General features: G+C 33.9%; 1 protein-coding gene and 1 pseudogene across 1 annotated transcript; one reads left to right on the forward strand and one right to left on the reverse strand.

The window, feature by feature from the left end:
* LOC133178277 (nuclear pore complex protein Nup133-like) overlaps positions 1–25,155 on the reverse strand; it is a 51,473-nt pseudogene that overhangs the window by 24,584 nt on the left and 1,734 nt on the right.
* On the forward strand, positions 15,669–17,542 carry LOC133177698 (tripartite motif-containing protein 55-like). Its single transcript, XM_061312623.1, has one exon. The coding sequence runs from the start codon at positions 15,688–15,690 to the stop codon at positions 17,377–17,379; it is 1,692 nt and encodes a 563-aa protein (XP_061168607.1). The 5' UTR covers positions 15,669–15,687; the 3' UTR covers positions 17,380–17,542.

The following is a 25,155-nucleotide window of genomic DNA, read 5'->3' on the forward strand; positions in this document are numbered from 1 at the left end:
ATGAAAAAAATTATTCGTAGAAAATAAGAACGCATTTTAAATACATGAATGGAGATTTGTTCAAAAAAAAGTAAACAATTAAAAAATATGCCGAATTGGTAAAAAGTATCCTCATTTTATAAGTTATTTTATCTTCCCGCCATATTTCTAAGACCGGCGAATTGCTCGCCGGTCATTTCAGACCGGCGAGATCGGCGTACGCCGGCGAACCTTCCCCGGTCAAATGAAGCAACAAGCCGGGTTACCAAAGGTCAAGCGGCGCATTCGGCGTACGCCGGTTTGACAAATGAAGTCCCACCAATGTCGCCGCATTTTAATTTAGAGGAAATACCACTGGTGTAATTTTCAAATCAACATTATAAAATGTCTTATAACAATGAATACGAATTCATATAATTATCAATCTGGAATGATATCTAACGAGTTCCAAATTCAAATATAGTAGCGTATTTGAAGTGTACGTTACTTTCGCCGAGACATACATTATAATGAATCCCCTCTGTGTAATATGTACTTTTGATTCTCAGGTAAAAATTCTCAGATAAATTAAACCCCGTATCGTATATATTTTATTTATAAAGATAATCACATTTTGTGATAAGAAATCATTTTATTGTGCAATGTCCCTGTCGCTTAATTCTATTTCAACCACATTGCAAGGAAACATAAAGATTTTACACCGGATATTTTTTTTTTCTCTTTTATTTATTGCTGTGCTAAATTTGAATTGTCAAAAGATTATCTACTCTCAGTTAGATAGCGTAACATGAATTTTACCATTTTCAGCATTTTTTTTTAATATATAAATATGTTTACGGAAGGAAAGACATTTTCAATTGTAGAGATAAGAAGGAAATGTACGTTACACTATATTCTTCCGTTAAAGACTTGTCCCATGTTTCACAACGACTTAAAATTAAAAGCGTATTATGTTCCCCATGATCACAGTTTATAAATTTCGTGTTTTTACTGCAGAAATACCGCGGTAATTAAACATTATTGATTAAAATAAAAACCTGCAAGTTAAAAATGATAGCGAGGGAGACGAAGCGAATACAAACAAACTAGCTTGCACAATATAATTATATTATTTGTCATCTTATCATATGTATCAACCAACTATTTTCACAAAGTTAAAATTACAGAACTATGTTCATTCATTTTATTTAATAATCTTTAAAAATCAATTAATAATGAAAACAGGCGATCGGCTGAATCATCATTGAAACTAGAAAAGGACCTGAACCGGGGTAATTGATAACAAAACGTAGTTTGCAAAGATGAGGATCTTTGTTAAATACAGCTTCTTCTATAATCATATACTGTTATTAAAATTGACAAGCTCTGTATAAATCAGTTTCTTCGTGTTTTGAAATTTCTATTTTATTTTCTTACTGACATCCTTACACCATGTACACCCACACCGTAGTCCGTTTATGATACGTGTATTTATAAATTCATCTTTTAATAAATATACTTAAATAGAACAAGTTCATACTTCTATAGTTATTGAAAAGCATGTCAGATTTTTTCAGAATTTTCCTTATTACCCTGCATTTGTCGTCGATAACTTCATTTGTTAAAAGTATGCAGTTTCTCATCTCTCTATCACTGAATTGTCACAGATGACGTCACAGCAGTATGGCACCGTAATCCGATTGAACTATTTAAATTATAACTCTATATTTCTCTTAAAATATGCTTACAACAAACCTAAATTTTATTCAGTATTTTAATAAACAAGGTTGTAGATAATATTTGTCATGAAATTGCGGATTTTTTGAAAACATGGTACAAGTCCTACAAGAATATATATTGAATAGAAAATATGAGACAACTCTGAGTAAAATTAAAATTAATCTTAAGATTAAGATTGAAACATGAAAAGTGGTCATTCCAAATGTACGTGACTGAAATGTACGATACTATAAATTCTAACTAAGTGAATAACGCACGATTTTTCATGCATTTTCGGTTTTTTACACACTCACTCGAAAGTGTACAAAAAGGAAAGTATCGAAGGTTGGAGGTCGACTAAATTTCAAAATTGATGAAAAAAAAAGTTTCTGTTGCGGAAAATTATCATATTAAGGTCTTTTATATGTAATATAATTTTGATACCTATGTATATCTTTCTGAATACGAGACCTGTATGATGCATGTCTTATGATATGTAAGTTCAAATAGTATCAATGTATTGCGTGTGTAACGTATGCTTGTGGAAGAGAAGTTATTTTTATAGATGAAATGAACGTTACATGTGGTAACGTACATTTTGTGTATTTCCAACTGACATTTTTTTTACATTCAGTCTATGAATTGTTTTACACTAGCGAAACGAAACGTACCATTACAATCCGTGACAACTGAACAGGTGAAACTATATTAATGCATCGCAATCCTCGTAAATGTGGTAGACTGTTACCACGTGCTAGGAAAATTATTTCCAAGCATCTTAAATTCATCTTTGGCAAACTTTATTGCAGTTTGTCTTATTTTAATATGCAGCTTTTCGTCAATATTCATTTAATTGTTGTTGATGATTTAACACAAGGTGCTATTTTTCCCATGCATAGGTATATAATAAGTAAAAAACAAAACACAAGACGGTAACGAACATTTCAAATATTGGAATACCACTCAGCTTTGTTTTAAAATCTTCACATTTTGGGTTTCCTCCCAAAGTGTAGTCCTTGGTACAAAGATTTCAACGATTATTCCATTCCTGTTGTTTAAGGGGAGACAGGACACATGTCACATGACTCAATTGACTACGTCATAGTCACCGTTAATGTTGGTGTTGAACGTTGTAATAATCACCTGTATTTGTATATTTTTTTTTTCAACTTTTTGAGCTTAAACATTTCATGTAGAATATTTAAGAATTTTAAACGATCATGTAAATATTTAAAAACTGTGAAATCGATTGATCCAACCCTCTGTTTCTTTACGCTGCAGTCTAACATGTCCGTGACGTCATATACGATCTCTCAGTGCAGGGAGATCAAGTACACGTTGACTACCTGGTCAGTTTTAAAACATTAAAACAGATTACAGTCAATGCATCGTGATAATTTTTTTGGAGTAGGAATTACAATAATAATTTTTACGTGTTTGGTAGAAGAGATTATCTGAATTAATATTCCATTCCGCTTGTGTAAGTTTTCGTGTGACGTCACAGTTGTTTTCCCGTACTCGGAAAATGTAAACATGAAGCGTTTTTACCACGCTTATGTCTTGTTCAACTATGTGCTGTGTGATAATGAGGTAAGCTTCACCTTACAATATTGCTACAATTAATTACTTCGAAGAAGGACTTCAGTTCAATCGTAAATTTTAAAACATTTATTGACAGAATTTTTTCCCGAGTGCGTTTTTCGTCTTTGAAGCCGTCTTGAAAAGTGCATAATTTATCCAGTCCATATCCATTGTGAAATATGAAAAAATGCCGTAAGAATTCTAAACACTATTTATATTCTGAATATTTGAAGAGCTGCATGTCCTTATACATATTTTTGTTTGTGCTTAAAAATTCCCATTATAGACTGACTCAATAATGGACCCGTTAACACGAAGAACCAAACCGGAGCAATATTTGTATGGCGATATCTCTTAAACAAGTCAAGAAATCTGATGACAGAACTGCTTGTAGATATGTAGGACATACTAAATTAAAAATATACAAAATAAGAAAAAAAAAATCATTGACTAGATTTTTTCTGCTCAAGCTGGTCCTGTTCCTCCTTAAGAATAGCAACTCTCATGTTAGAGAACATTAAACAAATCATCATTAGATTTTACTGCCTGGACATCAACAGTGTACTCTTTTGCCAAACTTTCATACCTCTCTGTAAAATAAGTCCTGTTGGGTCAGATTTAGGGAAATGTTGACATCTCGTCTCATCTCCAACATTTTTTTAATGGCTGCATCCACTATACCAGTAAACCTAAGTATACAGGCATTAGTATTCTGAATGGTAGACAGACATCTCGGCCCAACGACACCTCGGCCCGACACACTTGACACCTCGGCCCTTACAGGTCGGCCCAAGATTGTTGACACATCGGCCCATATAAAATACACCTCAGCCCAAACAAAATTTCATGATGGAAAAAATTAACAGATTAACCAAGCGTTTGAATTGATATTATTGGTGAAATTATTCATTCTGACGATTAAACGATTTTTAAATTTAAAAAAATGGGGGTCTTTGATAACTAATCGTTTTATTTTTCCAACTTTATTAGATCATTTAAGAAATAAATAACAAGTTTAAAAACTTCAATGGGAATTGAAGTGGGTCGGTCATGTGATCAAATCCTGTGAAGGCCGAAGGCCTTCTCAGAAGATTTGATCACGTACCGACCCACTTCAATTCCCATTGAAGTTTTTAAACTTGTTATTTATTACTTATATATACATTTGAGAGGGACAATCGAATGTAATCGAATATAAATATTGCACTAACTGTACGTCGTAGATTTTGACAAATTACGCTAGGTGTAAATCGGCTTGAAAAGCGGTTACGCTTCAAATTCATCTGGCAAAGGATTCTGTTTTGAAGGGAATATTCTGTGAAAGGCTACTTGTGATCAATTATAGTGAGCATATTGGTGTCTGGGAATTTTTGTATTCATGAGAACCCATATTCGATGTTAAAAAACACAAGAAATACGTCCGATGTTTGATAATAAAAAGTTGGAGGAATTTCGGTCGGAAAGGGATGGATGGAGACACTTGTCCGGACCAGATAACTTGAAATCAAGTACAAAATTTGATCAAAAACATAAAATCTACGATTTCAGTCAGGCATATTCATTAATTTATGATGTTGACATGGAGACACTGGCGACAGCTTACATTGTTAAGACAACGTCACAACGATCTCGATAATGGAGGTGTGCCTACCGAACTTCCAAAGTGCAGTGTTTGTCAGCTGTTTGTGGCGTGATTGCATTACATTGATGTTTTTCAACAGATTTTCAAATTTATTGTGAGTAAAGTTTAATGAAAAAAATTATAGCATTCAGAGGTCTGCAAGAAAAATGAGGGTAAACGTTGAGACTATGCAGTTCAGACATGAAACTTATAACACGTAGTTAAAATCGATCAAGAACTGTATTAAATACTCGTTTACATTGTAAATAAAATGATTATTATTTTACTTGCGTATTTTGTACATTTTTATGCATGAAAAACATGCTATATTGCTAAGTAAGTCTTTTTATGTAGATATTACTGCGCTGTGTGATTAGGTCACGTAATGAACTATGACCTTCGAAAAACTTCATACAGGTATGAAGATATTTGCTCTCTGCATGTTTATATAAGAGAGAGATACCACAAATGTATATATTCTTTCATAAACATCTAAGACTTGTGGGAAATGTTTTTTTGTTGTTGTTTTGTGTGTGTGTGTGTGTGTGTGTGTGTTTGTTTTTGTTTTGTTTTGTTTTGTTTTTGCAATATCATGGTTGCAACCGTTAATCTTGTATTTAAAAAAAAAGAATAAGAAGGAATGAAAGACATTTTATTGTTTACATAGTTCTATATATCGTATACAGAACTTTGTTTAAACATGTCAAATAAATTGCATTCTTGGTCTGTACTTCATTGTCAGTTTCTTTCTTTTTTTGAACTGTTTAAAGCACATGCACTTGCTTTGATACAAGTAACCCCCCTCCCCCTAAAAAAAGAAGACACGGACTTTAACTAGTTATAAGCGACGATAATAAATTTATGAATGGAAGTTTTTTTTTTTAAGAAATAAATGAGAAAATATCAAATTACAGTCTCCCAATTAAGTCTGCTCGTAATTAACCCCCTATTAACACGCACCTGGCCCTCCAAAGGATGCGCCGCGGCATTTTGTTTGAATATCTTCGATGTGCTCGCGGTAGTGGAAAGTCTTCTTAAAACCATCCTGATAGTTTATTCCTGTTAATTATTTAATTCAGTTATCAAAAATGGAAAAAATGTATTTCATAGTAAAAATTTGCTTGGGACGAGGTGTCTTATGTATGAGCCGACCTGTCTTAAATCTTGGGCCGACCCGTCTGACCGAGATGTCAATGGGCCGAGGTGTCGTTGGGCCGAGGTGTCTGACATTCTATTGAATAACAATATGAATATATATATACAGGTAAAGCACTATCTGTTTTTTACTTCTTGTTTATATAATAACATTAAAGTTGGTTTTACATGTAATTTGCAGTATTAGAAAAGTTACATGTATAATTATCTATATGAGGGGTGATCAAAAAGTTCGCGGACAAATTACTTCCTTAAAAGAAATAAAATGAGGTTTCAGTGTTTATTATCTTTCAGTCTTCTTTTAATGCACATCTGCTATTGCTCTGCCCATGCGCGAATCATGTGATCAGGAGGTCACGTGACATGCTCCGTAGCGGTCTGTTCACAGAAGCTAAAAGATTTTTCAGACTCTCATATTTCTTACCATGCAAGTTAATCTTTATAACAAGAACAGTTCCATCTGTCGGAAATGGCCAAACCTCGGCAATAGGATGGGTGGATAAGGATATCCTTTCCCAGAAATCACAACCCGAGTCCTCTGTCTCAGGAGCGTCGTTTATCCAATGTGGATAAAGTATAGGTGCCTTCTTTCTATCAAATCATTTTTATCATATCTTATATGTTTAAAGTCTAAGTAAACGATATTTTAGGGAATTAATAATCATATTATTGTTAAGATATTCAATTATTTTTCTTATTGTAAATTTGCGATGTTTCATGACAAAGGGCTCAACTAAGGACACATCTTTTCCCCGGCTTGCTTCCATTGGGCAACAGAACAAACATCATTTTTAACCATTTCCCTGCCTTCACTAAAACAATCAATCCAAATAATGATTGAACTTCTGGTAAGTCTTTTGTTTTCATAAACTTTGTACAAATTAACATATTCTACTGCAAAGGAATTTCCAAGATATATGTTAAACTTTACAGCCGTTCGTTGCTCGAGTGCGACTGAGTCAACCATTTTTTGTCACAAGTCACCTATATATTGACGATATTTTCAAATTCTGATATCACAAACACGGAGTAAAACATCATATAACATCTGTTATTTATAGAACATGTGTATGACTATATGTGTGCCAAATTTCATTCTGATCTGAATTGTGGTTTTATAAATAGATAGTTCGCGAACATTTTGATCACCCCATGTATTCCCTCAATGCGCTCTACGTCCCATTCAACTTATTATTTTCAGAGAATGAAAAACTCCACATCCAAAAAAGATAACACCTTACACACGTGTATTTTATCATGTTTATGATCGACCTGGACATCTCCACTTTATACATGCACACTTCCTTAAGCCGTATTACTGATGGTACAACAGTCATCTGTAATTTTTACAAATGCACTATATACAGGTATGTTAATGCTTTCTTTTATGTAGATACTATAGACGTATTGTTTTGCACATGGGATTAATTTTGGCTATGTAGGTGGTCACAAAGAGCTTGGTTCACTTTATGCATATACTGGCCCTGTAGATACACTGGTCTATTGACGAATACCCTTTGTTTCCTATGTTGCTTGTAACCCGAGAATTGATTGGTTAGAAAGCCGGTTGTAAATTTCCGTATACCCAACTTGAGCTGGGGGTAAATAACATGACATCACAATATTATGTAAAATTTCTCTATCACAAAAAGAAAATAACATGACGTCACGATGCATTGTAGCATGTTGTAAATCTTATTGATAGCTTGAAACCACATGCGTAATAAATTTTTTAATCCATAGTTTAATAATAACACAAGGTATCCAGCTTCAAATTACATGGAGTACCCTCCTCCGCAGAATCGCACTCATTTACACTTTTATAGAAAATGAGACATAAACAAATTTTATTTATTCACTGCAATATTAAAACATTGAAATTGAATTTTTAAACCCACTCATTTTTTAAATTTTGCTCTCTATCCAGGATTAGCACATACAATTTCATGGTGTGATTCGACTTTTTTTTTATTTTATATTTTTTGCCCATTTTGGATCATAGGTTGTGCTTTATAGTGATGGGAAATCGAAAAAAAAATCATTATCGGTAATAATCAGCTGCACATAATCTATTAATAATCAATTCATTAATTATATTCATAAATGTTTATTAATTTTTTCAAATAGGATTTTCACATGGATTTGGTAATAAAATTAAAGTATTACAATATTATTTTTTGTCAGCGATGTTGGCGACATATATTTTGTAATCGTTTAGTAGCATCGAAGAGTTCCTAATGACCGACAATCGATTGTCGGCGACAATCGGCCCATCACTAGTGCTTTATACAAAATTTTGAAAAATAGCATCATCTTTTGGCCATTTTTAAAGAAGAGGATTTGTGAATAATGTTGTAATTCATGACGTCAAAATGCATTGACCAGGAAGAAAATTACGTCATTTTTAGTAGATATTTTGTTACCAAGCCTTGTCGACTAAAAGCTCAGTTTTTATTTTTCAGAAAGACACAGAGCCAAAACAGGCCCTAAATGGCTCTTGCTCTTTTCCGTGAAAATTTGTCAGAGTCTACTTAAAACTCATTAAGACAAAATATTGCCAATCCAAGAAATTTGCATTTTTTTTTTCCACTCACGGATTGAACAGATATCAGAATTCTGTAGAATTATGACCCCATGGAAAAAAGGTATATTTACAGTAGGACTGTGTAGAATTTTTTCACAATTTAGCTTCCTCTCTTTGCATTACAAGTGTATTTATAGATACTCACTCCCATCATCATATCTTTTCATAGATACTGTTCACAAATTACTTTTATTTATAGATATTTACTCTACATGTAATTGGCATAGTGCAATGGCGGCCTGTAGTTTTTCAGCATGTTCACACATTACGTCTATTTATAAATACTTACTCCCCATGTAATTGGCGTAGTGCAATCATTTATGACAGCTTGTAGTTTTTCTGCATGTTCACACATTACATGTCTCGTCAGCATACGTGTGTCCCGTATGGTTACTAAGCTCAACTGCAATTTACAAGTATTCATTCTTAAAAAAAAAAAGAGTACAGGAAGCCTAATACTCAGTTGTTATTACATTTTCTTATGTTGAAAATGGCACAAAATACAAGGGTCAGTCAATAAGTTTGCCCTAAATACAAATAAATAATAGAGTTTTACTAAATTGAAGGACTCATGGTCAAATTAACTCTGCGAACTGACTCTTGTATTCACACACTAACCTGTTCCCAGAGATTCATCTTTTTGAGGAAGTTGATGACATACTCATGAGAACGGAGCTTATCAGTAAGCTGATTGATGATAATTAGTGAAGTGGTGCTGCTGGTGGCATCTGAAAAGAAAAAGAAAACTTTTCTGATAATACAGCCATAATTTGTGAGGTTCTATATTTTAGTCACAATGAATAAATTTTGCAGTAGCGGTCTATCAAGGAAAAAACACCATTAAAACTCAACATATAATGCCCATACCCGAGAAATTTTGATCCTATCTTCTGTATAGAACTGACCAGTGACCTTTTAACCTCTCACCTTGTCTAGACTCCGCCCACCGTGGATCTGAGGCTGGAAAATCATCTACTAGATCTTTGTCAAGGGAGACAACTATCTGATCTAAATCTGTGGACACCTCATCAGAGGGAAATAACTCATCAATGGTTCACTGAGCCGCTGCCTGTAAAGTATCGGATGTCAAAAAATTTTAACTTTTGCATGACATGAAATGACGTACATATTTGACACAATATGCCATAAATAATGGCATCCCATTCACTAAGACACCGAAAGCGGGGGACCACAATTCTTTGAATTTGCTTGTTTGAATTATTTCAAGTTCACAGAATAATGTTTATTTCTTAGATAGGTCCAGAAATATGATCCATTACATAAGCTCACTGACACATAACCAACATTGTGTTACACTTTAATCACTTACAATGTTGCCCCTCGTGGTGGCAATAAACGTAGACTTGAGTCCTGTCGTTCTTTCTTCACTCATGGACAATTCCTGCATTTTAGCGTGGCTGGCCATCAAAACAGACTACAAAGACATGAGGACAATTAGCTGGGATATTGCATAACATTTTACGATATAAAGTTGTGAATTACTGTAAACATGGTGATTTTTTTTTACTAAATTTGCAATTTCCCAGTAAGAAAGCATTTGCATCAAGGTTAATATTTTAAAAATTAGTGAATTAAAAAAAACCCATTATCTTGTTGTTTTAGTTTGTTGTTTACAAGAGTGTAGATGATTACCATGTCCATTGTGGTGAGGTCATGAAAAGGTTCCTCCATAATGCTGTAAATGTTTATACATTGTTATTAAATGACACAAAGAAATTTTCAAGGATACAAAGAACTGAGTTTTTAACATTTTATAATTCAACGAAATTCATGAAGGACTAATAAATTGACAGTATTAGGGTGAATAGATTCTTTTTACAATTATTTACATAAAGGTAAAATTAATCTATTTACCCTAATACTATCAATTTATTAGTCCTTCATGAATTTACTTAAGAAATTTTAAAACTTTGATTCTTCAAAAGGAATATCTTTAACTTTAAATTTTAATGTCATGGAATTGCAAAGTTCTTTTCCTAAGATAAAACAACTTTATCATGTTTATGAAGGCAATAGATTAAGAATAAATAACACAAACATTTTTTTTTTTCAGAAATCAGCAATATTTCTCAAAGAAGTAACCTGAATGATGTTTACCAGGTAAAGTGGGAGAATTTTGTCAGATTTTGTCGATTTGTTAAAAATATGTGCAAAATTTTGTATAGAATTATATAGAAAAACAAAACAAAGTCGCATATTTAAGCACCAAAGAAAATTTACGATTTCTTTATATTTAGGGATTTATTATTTATGTCATTTCCACTCAAAATCAGTCAAAAAATATATATCAATTCAGGCATCAAATTTTTGTTTGTATTATGTATCCTCAAATCATGGCAAATAATCTCACATGGCATACATTAAAATTAAAAAGCTCTTTAAATGTCCTAGATGTACATGTACTAAATAATTGCAATTTAACCCCTGACTTCCTGTTTCTGCAGAGCACTGATGGAAAAAAGTCCCACACTGCCCGAGAAGAAAACTCCAACCCCATCACAAGATCCTAGGAAAAATATTACAAATGTGTGAGTATAGTATTAATAATCTTTGTAGTTTTTGATTCCTTTACATGAACATGTATCCAAGCATATATCATCAAATTCTAAGTTTTTCAATAATCTAAGATTTGTAAATTTTTCTTCATTATGACTTATAGTTACAAGTCTTAGCTTTTCAATTTGTAAAAAAATTGAATCTCAAACAAAAAATGCTGTGGGTCAACTTTGATTGAACTAGGCCTAATGATTTTGTAGAAACTTTGAGGCTTTGTCTCAGATGAACTGATAACTTGTCTTACCTGCCCCCAGAATGTGACCCCCTGGTTGTTGTAGATTAACAACTTCATTGGAGGGACCTAAAATATAAAATTCCTGTAAAAACTCTTCTGTTTTTTAAAACGTCCACTTATTAAGAGACAGGTTTGTTAAAAAGGATGTAACATATAGGGGAAAGAGCAAGAGCAACTTAGGGCCTTTTTTGGCCCTGAGAATATCTGAAAAATCGAAACTGCTCAGTTTTGGTTGAAAATGCAGTATTTATAGCTTGGACACTTGGTGACCGTGTATCTATTGAACATGATGTAATTTTCTCTCTAGTCAATGCATTATGATGTCATAAAATGCGTCATTTTCCCCATATCCTGTAAATTCCCTTAGAAATGGCCAAAAGTTGAGGTACTTTTCAATATTTCATATAGAGCACAACCTCTGATCCAAAATATGCAATTACATAATGAAGGATCTGTTTCTGAAGATTTAAGTCTCTACTTTATTTTGATATATGAAATGGGACAGAGGGTGAGAGTCACTTTATGCATAAAATGTCCCTGTCCTTATATCAATTAGATATAAGGACAGGGCCATTTTATGCATAAAGTGAACCTAGCTCTTTAAAAGACAACGTGACTGTATTTTTTCAAATGAAATATGATTACAGTCAAACCTTTAAACTTGCAATACAATGCAGAACTGTCAGTAAACCTTCAAGATGTATATTCATGGGATTGAGATATCAAGGTTGAAACAAAACTGGAACCATTTAGAAACCATCAGTGTTCTGGATAACAAAGTTCACCTGTCTGCATTATGGAGTTATATTTTTACCCGGTACAAACAGAATCTGGTTCCTGTTGTAGATGTAGGCTGTAGTTGTCGTAGGATCAGCTAACAACAGTTTAAACTTCTGAAGACTGTACTCAGTGATATGAAATGAAATATATGGAGATAACGAACAGTATTCAAGCTCAAAAATTCATTAAACATTACAAAATAGGTGCAAAGCAAACACGGACCTCCAAAACATTAGAGGTGGGATCAGGTGCCATGGAGGAGTGGGCATCCCCTGCCGACCTGTCACACCCGCCCTGTGCTTCTTGTCATGATCGGGAAATAACGGAAAAATCCGTCGACAATTCAGTGTGTAAATAATGGCTTAACAATTAGTATGAAAAACGTCAGTCAGCATTTGACTCAATGATAAATTGTATTTGCTGACAAGGTCATTGTATCGACCATAGAACTTCCGAAATGATGACTTTAAACGAGACTGCTGATATTCTTGTTTCATCAACTTGTTTGTCAATATTTTACCTCGTTTTAGAAATTGTACATACGTAGAGCATGCTCTTGCATATCGAATCAACTGAGAGATATAAACCCGGTACGCAGGTGATGAAGGTATATTGCTGCATAAGTAAGGGAAGTTGACGATTGAAAAGTTTAAGTCATCACGTTTATCATAAAGCTTGGTTGTTAGATTACCATTAACGTCTTTTTCAAGTAAAATATCCAAATATGAAACAGATGTGTCAGACTCTGTAGTATCTTTTATCTCAAGCTCACCAATATAGCTTTCAAAAAAGAACATATGAAAATACTGTTGCTCGGTAGAACTAGAAATGTTTTACCGAGTATGTGTCCTTATATTCCAGAATCATCAAGCTCTCTAATTCACTCGGAGTTCCGTTTATATCTGTATCCAAGAAACTGAAATAAACAAAGCATTCCTTCAACTAAAAGACAGGTACCACAAAGTCTGCCACATCTATTTCATATTTGGATATTAAGAACCCTCTATACACTGCACACTAAAGAGTTCCCATTATGTGGTATTTTAATGCAGTAAAAGTGATCTGCCCTTAGATCAAAACTAAAATAAATTGAAATATTCAGTGTATTGCTCAATTTGTAGTCAATTCAAGCATTCTTAAAATTTGAATTCGCCAAGAAAAATTGATTGAATGCTTTATTTGCTAGTATTTTCCCCATTTAAGGAAACGACAGTGATTTCTGTTCATTAACACTTTATTTTTCAAGAGGGCAAATGCTTGGTACCCTACACTGAAAATGAAATAGATATAAAGCTCAAAATTTACACCTTTATACAATATAATTTACTCAGTGTCCAAAAAACATGTTGCTTTAGTGTCTAGAGGGTCCTTAACTTATGTTTATACTTATCAAATAGAAACTTTGTTCTTATCAGATACAAAAAAAATCACATAATCATTCTAACATCCTTGATAATATAATACAAGAGGCACATTGCTCACCTCCCACTGAAATCTTCAATACTGTGGAATCATTATTGATTGTGGGGGCCCATTGTTGTGTTTTTTGTGGGTCACCATTATCCACGAATTTACATTTTGCTAATATATTTATTCACTGAATCTTCTGAATATACGAGTTACCAATGAAATTATGTACCAAGAACTAACAAAATTTTGCTTACCCAAGAACATTGACCCCTCACAAATTAAAATGATTCCACAGTAACTGAGGATGTTTTCATATTTCTTTGACTAATCATGGCTTTAGAAGATTTTTTAATATATTTTTTTGATCTTCTACGTAAAACTTTGTTCGCTCAATGTGACCCCACCCTAGACCCAGGGATCTTGATTGAACAAACTTGAATCTACACTACCTGAGGATGCTTCCCTTTAAATATCATCAATCAGGGCTTTGGTATTCTAGAAAAGAAGATTTTCTAAGATTTTCCTACATATTTCTGTGTAAAACTTTGTTCGCTCAATGTGACCCCACCCTACCCCCAGGGGTCATGATTTCAACAAACTTGAATCTACACTACCTGAGGATGCTTCCCTTTAAATATCATCAATCATGGCTTTGCTGTTCTAGAGATTTTTTTTAATGATTTTTCCTATATATTTCTATGCTGTTCTAGAGATTTTTTAAAATGATTTTTCCTATATATTTCTATGTAAACCTTTGTTCGCTCATTGTTACCCAACCCTAGCCCTTAGGGTCATGATTTGAACAAACTTGAATCTACACTACCTAAGGATGCTCCAATGTTAATATCATCAATCATGGCAATACTGTTCTTGAGGAAAAGACTTTTAAAGTTTTTTTCCCTATGTTTTCCTTTGTTAAACTTTGATTGCCCATTGTGATCCCACCCTACTACCTGCAGGGGTCATGATTTGGACAAACTTTAATCTACATTAAGTCAGAAAGCTTTCACCTAATTTTCAACTTTTCTGGCCCAGTGGTACTTGGGATGCAGATTTTAAATACAACCACCAAATTTTTACTTTTTCTAAGTTATCTCCCCTTGGAAGAGGGTGTGGCCCTAAACTTGAATTTCCTTTACCCAAGGATCCTCTGTACCAAGTTTGGTTGAAATTGGCCCAGTGGTTCTGGAGAAGACGAAAATGTGAAAAGTTTACAGAGACAGACAGAAATTTTGATCAGAAAAGCCTTTGACTCAGGTGAGCTAATAATGTAATCTGACACCCCCTCTATTCCGTCACAAAATTTGTCTCCCAGTGCATGTTGGATTACACAGGTTTCACTGACTTATTAATTAGTCCCTATCTTAAAGACTCACTCAACACAAAAACTTTCTTCTTACCACACAGTCATTCTTACAAACTGAATACATAATACTTTAGATACTTTGTTTGAGTGACAGGTAATTTAGTTAAGATTCCAATTTATTAAGTTATTAAATTTCTCTTTGAGAAGGTCATTTAGTGAACCCAATCAATAGAGAGTTTTCTTTTTTTTAAAAATATTTTTTTTTTGGTGTAGGATCATTTCTTTATTTTGGTGTCTATATCATAATGAAATATCAAAAGTATAGTGCTTAGATTTAAATCCCGACTATATATAGACCAGGAAGTATAAATACCTGATAGGTAGATAACGCAGGTAAACAGGTCATGTGACCTGAACACATAACAACACCTATTTTATTGGCAGCCATTACCGTCTTAGAAGTCAGGTAACGTTTTTAAATATATTTATTAACATTTTGATATTTTGATTGACTTTTTTTGCCTTTATAGATAGCAATTAATGCATTAGGTTTGTCATTGAAATTTAGCTATCAAAAAAGTTTTTGAAAAAGTTACAAAGGATTTTTAAGGTCAATGAAGAAAGACTGAATAATTCTGCTCTGAGTTTGATGTACAGTAAGTTGGGGGTGCATCGGTCACATAAAGTATATTATCAACTTAGCACTACCCTAAAGCCTAATTAACCTAATTAACTATATACTTCAGAGTCACAGTATAACCATGGACCCCCGTACCAGTGCCCAGGACGTGATGCGATGTGACCTGTGTGAGACCGCTGTGGTACAGATGCACTGTGATACATGTCTTGTCAACCTGTGTAAGGCCTGTGTTGGAGAACACATTTCAACAGATGAATCCAAAAATCACAAAGTCGTCAAATTTAATGCCAGGAAATCCACTCCCCTCTACCCTGGATGTAAATTTCATAACAAACAAGAATGTACAATGTATTGTAATCAATGTGACATTCCTGTTTGTATAAAGTGTCTAGCATCTGATAAACACCTGGGTCATAAGTTATCAGAAATCGTACAGATTGTGGAAGAAAAAAAAGACAAAATCATCAAACAACTAACTGAATTAAATGACACAATTTATCCAACCTACCAGGACATTGCCTCTGATGTACAAAACAGAATACGTCAGTTAGAAAAGGAATATGGAGATCTCTCAACAGCCGTTACAAAACATGGAGAGGACTGGCATAGAGAAATTGATAAACTTGTCAAGAAACTTAAAGCTGAAGTGGATGAGATGAAAAATACACAGTTCCAAACTCTACAGAAACATCTGGATGAAATAAACAAGAAAATTTCTGACATCAAGGATGAAATCAATTCAGTTGAAATGGCTATAGACACTAATGACTTGTCAAAACTGTTTAGTGTTACATCAAATGTACATATATACAGAAACCTTCCACAAAAACTATCACCAACCTTATCCAAATTCATTCCAGAAAAAATTCAAGGAGAAAATCTCAGTAAATTGTTTGGAACTTTATCCTCAAGATCTTTAACTTCAGATAAACATGGCTACAGCATGAAGACAACACAGAAATCACCAGAAGCTGGATCCTCTCCTCCAGTCAAACAGCTGCTTGATGAACCAGAGACAGTCACCACCATAGACACTGGGTATGAAGAACTTTACAATGTGGCCTGTCTGAGTGGTGAAGAAATCTGGACGAGAGGAAATAACAAAATCATGAAACTCTACAGCATCAATCAGGGATCTCTACTCAAGTCAATCACAACCAAGTCCGGGAACTATCCATGGGACATAGCAGTGACAAAAAGTGGAGATCTAGTTTATACTGATTACAGTGATAGAACTGTGAATATTGTGGAGAATGAGAAGACGGAGGAGGTGATCAGACTACAGAACTGGATACCTCGCAGTGTCTGCAGTACCTCCTCTGGTGACCTCCTGGTTGTCATGTACAGTGGTAATGACAAACCAACAAAAGTTGTCCGTTACTCTGGTTCCACAGAGAAACAAAACATTCAGTTTGATGATAAAGGTAAACCTCTCTATTCATCTAATCCTTATAACAGATACTACATATCTGAGAACAGGAACCTGGATATCTGTGTGTCTGATGATGGAGCTAAAGCAGTAGTGGTGGTCAATCAGACCGGGAAACTGAGATTCAGTTACACTGGACATACTCCCGCTTCAAAGAAAAAACCATTCAATCCACTAGGAATCACCACAGACAGCCAGAGTCACATCCTTACAGCTGATTATATCAATGACTGTGTCCACATCATAGACCAGGATGGACAGTTCCTCCGTTACATAGAATGTGGACTGAGTGATCCCTGGGGACTGTGTACAGATACAAATGACAATCTGTTTGTTGCTCAACGTGATAACAGACGAGTGAAGAAAATCAAATACATGTGTTGAATCTAGGGCTGTATATTGAGCAAACATGGGAAAATAGAAAATTGAATTGAGTTAATTCCCTTTTCAATATGTCAACAAAAATGTTTTTGATCTGATGTGACAGTGCCTGAGATCAAACATTTTCTTATTGCATAATTGATTAGAATAAAAAAAATCAGAATTTTGTTTGATGTATCCGGACTTACATTTTTCAGGTGGGTAGCTAGGAAGGATTTTTTTTTTAATTATAGTACACATTTTATAATAAAAATCATAGATTAAAATTTTTTATTGATGTTTCTTTTATAAAAAGGACAGCTCGACAGATTTAAAATGTATTGAAGTAAAACTTAAAATTTGTTCTTATAAAATGATAAACATTTTCTTTATAATTCTAAAATATCGACAATCTTTATTTTCTGCAAAGTGAGCCAAAACAAGAGGACCATGGGCCACAATGCTCACCTGAGTAACTTTGGCTCTCCTGCTCTTCACCAAATTCTCCCCTATTGTCCCTTTTCGCCGGGGGTCATGATTTGAACAATATAAAATCTACACTACCCCAGGATACTTCCACATAAGTTTCAGCTTTTCTGACCCGGTGGCTTTTGAGAAGAAGACTTTTTAATGACCCAGCCCTATTTTTGTCTTTTCTTGATTATTTCCCCTTGTAAGGGGGCTTGGCCCTTCATATTAACAACTTAAACTCCCATTCACCCAAGATTGCTTTGTATCAACTTTGGTTGAAATTGGCCCGGTTCTTGAGAAGAGGTTAAAAATATGAAAAGTTTACAGACAGACAGACGGACAACAGGTGATCAGAAAAGCTCATTTGAGCTTTCAGCTCTGGTAATCTAAAATATAATTTAAAGCACGCATAAAATCCATCATTGAGTATGGATAATTTTAATGGGTTGGTCAGAATACATGAAACAGTTGACCTTACTTTGTGTATTCATAGCAATGTTTGCTTTATGTCATTCCAGTTAAAACACTTTAAGCACCGTCAGTATTCAGAATAAATTCATAAAGTCTATCTTACGCAGTCCAAAGTGTACAGTCAAGTCACAGGATTCATAAAGTCTATCTTACCTAGTCCAAAGTGTTCAGTCAAGTCTACATCCATATTGACAACAGCACCAAGAAATACATCACCCTGTCTGAAAATGAAAACAACCAGCATGTCTTAACAAGGGACACCAACACCAAGAAATACAGCTGTCTGAAAAAAGAAAACAAATAAAAATATTTGAACAAGAGATTCATGCTATGGAACTTGTTAAACAATTTTACAGTTTGGTGAGGACTCCATATTCACGATAAAATATTCATGCAGCCTGTTTTCCAAAACTTAAAAAGGTAAAGAAGATGAGGTAAACAGCACAATAAATACCAATGTATGACCAAGTTAGTCACATTCTGAAACTAAACCCTGAACCAGGGGGTCAAGTTTTTAAAGAGAGCTGGCCATTCATTATAAGCTTTCAAACAGTTTGTTTGTTAATGTCCATGAGCAAGAAACAAAATTTTCAAAGAATTTTCAAATTTTGAAGGTGTCCTTAAAGTGTAAATTAAAGAAAAAACAAGAAGTCTGTGAGCGAATGCTCACTAGTAATACCCCCGCTCTGGTGTGAAAATACACTCCTATAAAATCTACCATACGGCATGCCTAAACAAAGAGTGTGCTAAAATTTCAAGAATCTGCGATGAGTAGTTTCTGAGAAAACTTCAACGGAAATTTAGTAGGGACAGACACATGGATAAACAGGAAGTTGATATTGTATTTGTACAGAAATGAATCCCTCCATATGGCATGCCTAAAAAAAGACTGCTAAAATTTCAAGCATCTGTAATGAGTAGTTGCTGAGAAAACTCACTGTGACAGAAATTTGGTACGGAGAGACACACAGATAACAGGAAGTCGACATTGGATGAATCCCACCATATGGCATGCCTATACAAAGCCTGTGCTACACTTCAAGCATCTACAATGAGTAGTTGCTGAGAAAACTGACAAAATGTGTTACAGACAGACACACAGACAGACAGACAGACAGACAGACTGACACGGGTAAAACAGTATACCCCCCTCTCCTTCGGAGTGGGTGTATAAAAAAATTACTACTTTTAATTATAAGACAGGGAAACCGCTGATTTACTGTGTGGGCTGCATATCCAACAACCAGGTCTTCAGTTGTGTCATCTGGCATGAGTCCTTTTTCTAAACAACATAAAACAAGTGGTGTTTACAGTAATGAAACTGACCCAATGGCATTGTTGCACTTACATGTATATTTTTCTATCAGCTTTTACTATTTTAAAATTGAAACCAGCTTTTCTAAGCTACATAAAATATGGAGATAACAAAGAGCAATTAACTAAAGTACAAAAGCCCTTTGTAATTAAAAGTCATACAAAACGCAACTATGAAATAATATGTAAGCAAGAAAAACTATATGTCAAAGACAGCAATAAAATAGTTCAGGTAACTTGTTTATCAAGAGTTTATCAAGACCTTACCCAGACTTTTTTGGACAGGAACTCTCTAAACATTCTTTCTACATTAATCTTATAGAACAGCTGTAAAAAGAATTGAAAAAGTGCCCCGCCACAGCATGATATGCCCGTCAAATATTGTTCAATTGTCAGATACAGTTTAGAGTGCAAGAAAATCAAGTTAACCTTGATACATGGATTACAATGATTTTTCCACTCCTTATAATTGTTTATACATCTCCTGTGGTGTAGGCATTAATTATAACATATATTTACATTATAGATCATCAACTGGTTGTGTTCGAGCTTGACAAATGCCCATCTGCAGTCCCCCCCCCCCCCCCCCAGCTTTCAGATTTGTGAGACATGATGCTCTGAATTAGTTGATATTTTCAACCAAAAAAAAAAAATAAAATAAAAATATCATATTAAACAATATCAATTTAGTCTTAACAACTTAATCCATATCAAATTAATATTATGATTTGAACAAACTTGAATCTACACTACCTGAACATGCTTCCATATCAATATGACAAAAACATGGCTTTGCTGTTCTTGAGACGAAGATTTTTTTAAATTTTTTTCTTATATATTCCTATGTAAAACTTTGCTTCCATATCAATATGACTAATTGTGGCTTTGTTGTTGTTGGGAAAAAGATTTTTAAAGATTTTTTCTATAAATTCCTATGTAAAATTTTGATTCCCCATTGTGGCCCCACCCTACCTCCTGGGGGTCATGATTTGTACAAACTTTGAATCTACACTACCTGAAGATGATTCCACATCAATATGACTAATTGTGGTGTTTTTGTTCTTGAGAAGAAGGTTTTTCAAGATTTTCCCTATATTTTCCTATGTAAAACTTTGATCCCCCATTTTGGCCACACCCTACCCCTCAGGGTCATGATTCAAAAAAATTTGAATCTACACTACCTGAGGATGATTCTACATCAATATGACTAATAGTGGATTTTTTGTTCTTGAGAAGAAGATTTTTAAAGATTTTTCCTACATATATTCCTATGTAAAACTTTGATCCCCCATTGTGGCCCCACCCTAACCCTGGAAGTCCTGATTTTAACAAACTTGAATCTACACTACCTGAGGATGATTCAGTATCAATATGACTAATCGTGCCTTAGTTGTTCTTGAGGAGAAGATTTTTAAAGATTTGTTCCTATATATTCCTATGTAAAACTTTGATCTCCCATTGTGGCCCTACCCTACCCCAAGGGGTCATGATTTGAACAAACTTGAATCTACACTATGTAATGAAGGTCTCACATAAGTTTCAACTTTTACAGCCGGGTGGTTCTTGAGAAGAAGATTTTTAAAGGATACCACCAAATTTTCACTAGTTCTTAATTATCTCCCCTTGAAAGAGGGCGTGGCCCTTTATTTGAACAAACTTGAATTTCCTTTACTCAGGGATGCTTTGTGGCAAGTTTGGTTGAAATTGGCCCAGTGGTTCTGGAGAAGAAGTTGAAAATGTGAAAAGTTTACAGACGGACGGACAGACAGAGAGACAGACGGACGACGGACAAAATGTGATCACAAAAGCTCACTTGAGACTTCGGCTCAGGTGAGCTAATAACACCTGCTTGATCAGAGATGCTTTACCAATTAACTCCTCACACTAAACTCATTAATTTCTCTCTAATTTGACATGTAATTTTCTGTTATCAAATTCTCATTGACCAGTGCTTCATAATTACACCCATGGGAGAGGTGGAATTTCTCTTGTAACATTACATTTGTTATAGATTGCCGTAAAGTATATAATGAAAAAAATAAGTATTTTCTTGATTTAACATTTTTTTCAATAAGGATACTGCAACACTCTTGCATTTTTGGGGATTGTGTAATCTAATAGTTAAAAGACAGTTTTAAAAAAAAATTCACTTAAATTAAAGGTCACAGTGACCTTGAACTAGGTCGCGACACACCTTCCACCTAAGATGCATAAATTGGCCAAGCTTGATGATTCTAAGTCCAGTAGTTTTCTAGTTACGAACCGGACAGGATTATTCCATATTTGGCCATAACATCTTAATTAAAGGTCAGAGCGACCTACCTTTAGTTCGCGACACACCTTCTACCCAAAAAGTATCAACTGACAACGTTTGATAATCCTAGGCCTAATAGTATTAAAGTTATGAGCCGGACACAAGAAAAGCTAACAGACAGACAGACGGACGGACATTAACGCCATAACATAATACGTCTCGTCTAAAGACCGGCGTATAAAAATATTACATACATGTAACATCAATATACATGTATCCTGTTCACCAAATTTTATATATCCATTTTTTTTTAAATTTTTGTGAATTGCAATGAAAAACAGGGACTGAAGTATCTAACAGAACTTAGATCTTTTAAAGGTAGGGATTGGATCTGTGGCAGCAAGATCTCTCACATGCATCTAGCAGTTTATTTACAGTATTTAAAACTTTTTTAACTTTATTCCATCATGTTCTTGTATATTATTATACCTCTACTCTTATTACTCTATATAAAATGAATACCATAAAACTGTCTCTTTCCCTGAGAAGATACTATTTCCTTCATCTGAGGACTACTCCCTGAAAAATCGGAGCTACTCCCTGGGACTACTCCCTCATGTATATTTATTAATAATTTTAACCAATTAAAATGAACAGTGGGCGGAGCGTTCAAGGAATCTCGAGGCTGAGGCGTAATGTAATTAGCAATGTAAATATGACGTCAAAACATTTCGACATGCGATGTCAAAATCATACTGGATATTCTAGCAAAATGAAGACAACGGTAATCCTTCTAGTGGAGTGACAAGACCATCAAAATTTTGAAATTAATGCACCACCCTACCCTACGGCTAATTTGTACTTTTTTGGAAAGGTATATTATTAAGCAATTATTTTCGTCCGGTCGTAGAGAATTCTATGGTCAAAATTTAAAATAATAGGAGGTTAAAGATCAATGATTGAAATCTGACTTTAATAATGAACATATAAAAAGAGCTTCAGGAATTCATAAATTTTTTAACAAATTTGTATGGAAAATTGATTTTTGCAGTGAAAACATTGATTTCATAGAAAAAGAAGGAAAATTTGAACTATAATGTCCGTCTGTCTGTCCGTAAAGTTAATTGTCTTGGAGTAGATTTAATACAGTGCTGATGTACAGGTTTTTTGTTCATAAAGTACAATCAGGCAATATTAAGACAGGTGCATGTATAAACAGTAATTAAGAAAACAAAAAAGGACATACCCCCCCCCCCCCCCCAACCCTCAAAATACGAAACATGACTAAATTTTGAGTTTTGTTGCTTTGTAGTAATATTTTTATTTAAAAATTAAACATCAATAATTTTGAATATATTGAACTCTAAAAAGACATTTTCTGTTCCTGGAGCATATTAATCATCTATATGACTTTATACACGTTAAGGCATAATAATTAACGTTTCTTGTTTTGTTTATAATCATAGATTCGTTAAACAACTCTATGAATATGAAAGTAGTTTTATCAAGGGTTCTTATACTTCAAAATATACAGGTGTATGTTCGGCGCATATGACCTTTGAACATATAGGGTTCCTTTAGGGGCCACACCTGTTGTCACAAGAGCCAACCGAGTGCTAAAACTCTTGATATTTTTCGTCTCCCTCATACAATTTGCAAACAAATTAAGAGGATACGTTTCATTTGAAAAGCAAAATAGAAACTTGATTGAGATCACAAAATGATACTCCCGCTTCAATAAGAATTTTCGTCCGGTCGAAGGTGATTCTTTACAAATACCACCGATATTCATTCGGGGTTTCAGAAGGAACTGCGTTAACAAAGTGGGTACCCCCTTTGAGAAGAAAAATGGCAAAGTCCCTGTTTTGATATATAAGAAATCCCAAATATCTTTCTGATCAAAACGTAAAATCAAACGTGCACAAAACAGCGGTTTAAAATAAAGATTTTAAAAATATGTGAAAATCTAATAAAATTTTATTCAGTTGTATAGGAGGATTCAGAATAAAAGATGGATACTGGGAAACCCAGATTCCGATGGAAGTTACGTAAAATAACAGGTGCTTATTATAAGGCAGTTTGTATTAAAGATTCTATATTAAATAGCATAAATTTGTAAGAGGAATTGCGGATAAGGAATGTCCACCCGAGTGTGCCGGATATACTGATGGTCAGATACCCCATTCACTTTAATGTACATGAGTACCCCCCCCCCCCACTTTTCAAGAGGAAGTAAAGTAAGTGATGCATGATCTTTATGATATATAGTTCTTCCAATGATATACTCAAATATTTCCTACATTTTTTGTGAATGTGTCAATAACACTTTATATCGTTCTTCTCTTTTTTTTTCATACGACTTAGCATCGCATTTGTATTGTTTACGATGCAGAAAATGAATCTCTAATCATGCAAGACACTGTTCAAATAGAAACATGAAATGAAAGTAACATGCTTGACATTTACGTCTTCTTTAATTGAAAAATAAAACAGAATAATTACATTCAAATGCTAATTGATTGAAATCCAGACTTCATTTGGCGTCTTAAGGAGAAAATTTGAAAGTTTGTCAAAACTTGCATATTTTCTCCGAAATCGAGTGCTTTCGTTCGAGCGTACATTTAGATTTGAATTTGTCTTTTAAAAACTTTAAGGTGAATACATGAAACTTTTCAGCCTTTTTTGATTAAGAGAAAACAATTTAATATGTTTAACAATATTTTGATCGGTAATCATTCGGTGCCATTATCACAGGTGGTGCTGGGATTCTATATATTTCGTTTCCGGTTACATAAAACGTTTAAAATTTCAGATCAAGGAGAATAAAAAAACTTAGTGTGAAGATATCCTTAGGTCTAATTTGATCGTAAGACATCGTTTGAATAATTATCTTTAAAATATTGAAGTAAATGTTTGCAATTTATTACATTATGTAACTACATGGAATGTATTTTGGTTGAAGCATGCGATTTCTTAAAAAAACAAACAAAACAAACAATAATATTCATAATTAATTTGAAAATATCAACTTAGATAGCTATAAGTATCCTATCACGTACAAAGATTTACTTTTTTATGTAATTCAAATGCTAACTTGTAAAGAATAATATCGGCAGACAAAATATACTAACCCCTCCCCCTTTTCAATTTTATTCGCAATTAAAAAAAAATTGACGAGAGAAAACTCTACGACCGGGTGAAAATGCATGAGAAGGGATGTCTCTTTCATAAAATATAACTTTCAGCCGTAGGGTATGTCGGTGCATTAAACTCGAAAAATAAGCGTCTTT

This window comes from Saccostrea echinata, unplaced genomic scaffold (assembly GCF_033153115.1).
Source record: "Saccostrea echinata isolate AGI-Se365-2 ecotype Australia unplaced genomic scaffold, CSIRO_AGI_Sech_v1 ptg000002l, whole genome shotgun sequence".
In the NCBI taxonomy this organism is placed as follows: Eukaryota; Metazoa; Mollusca; class Bivalvia; order Ostreida; family Ostreidae; genus Saccostrea; species Saccostrea echinata.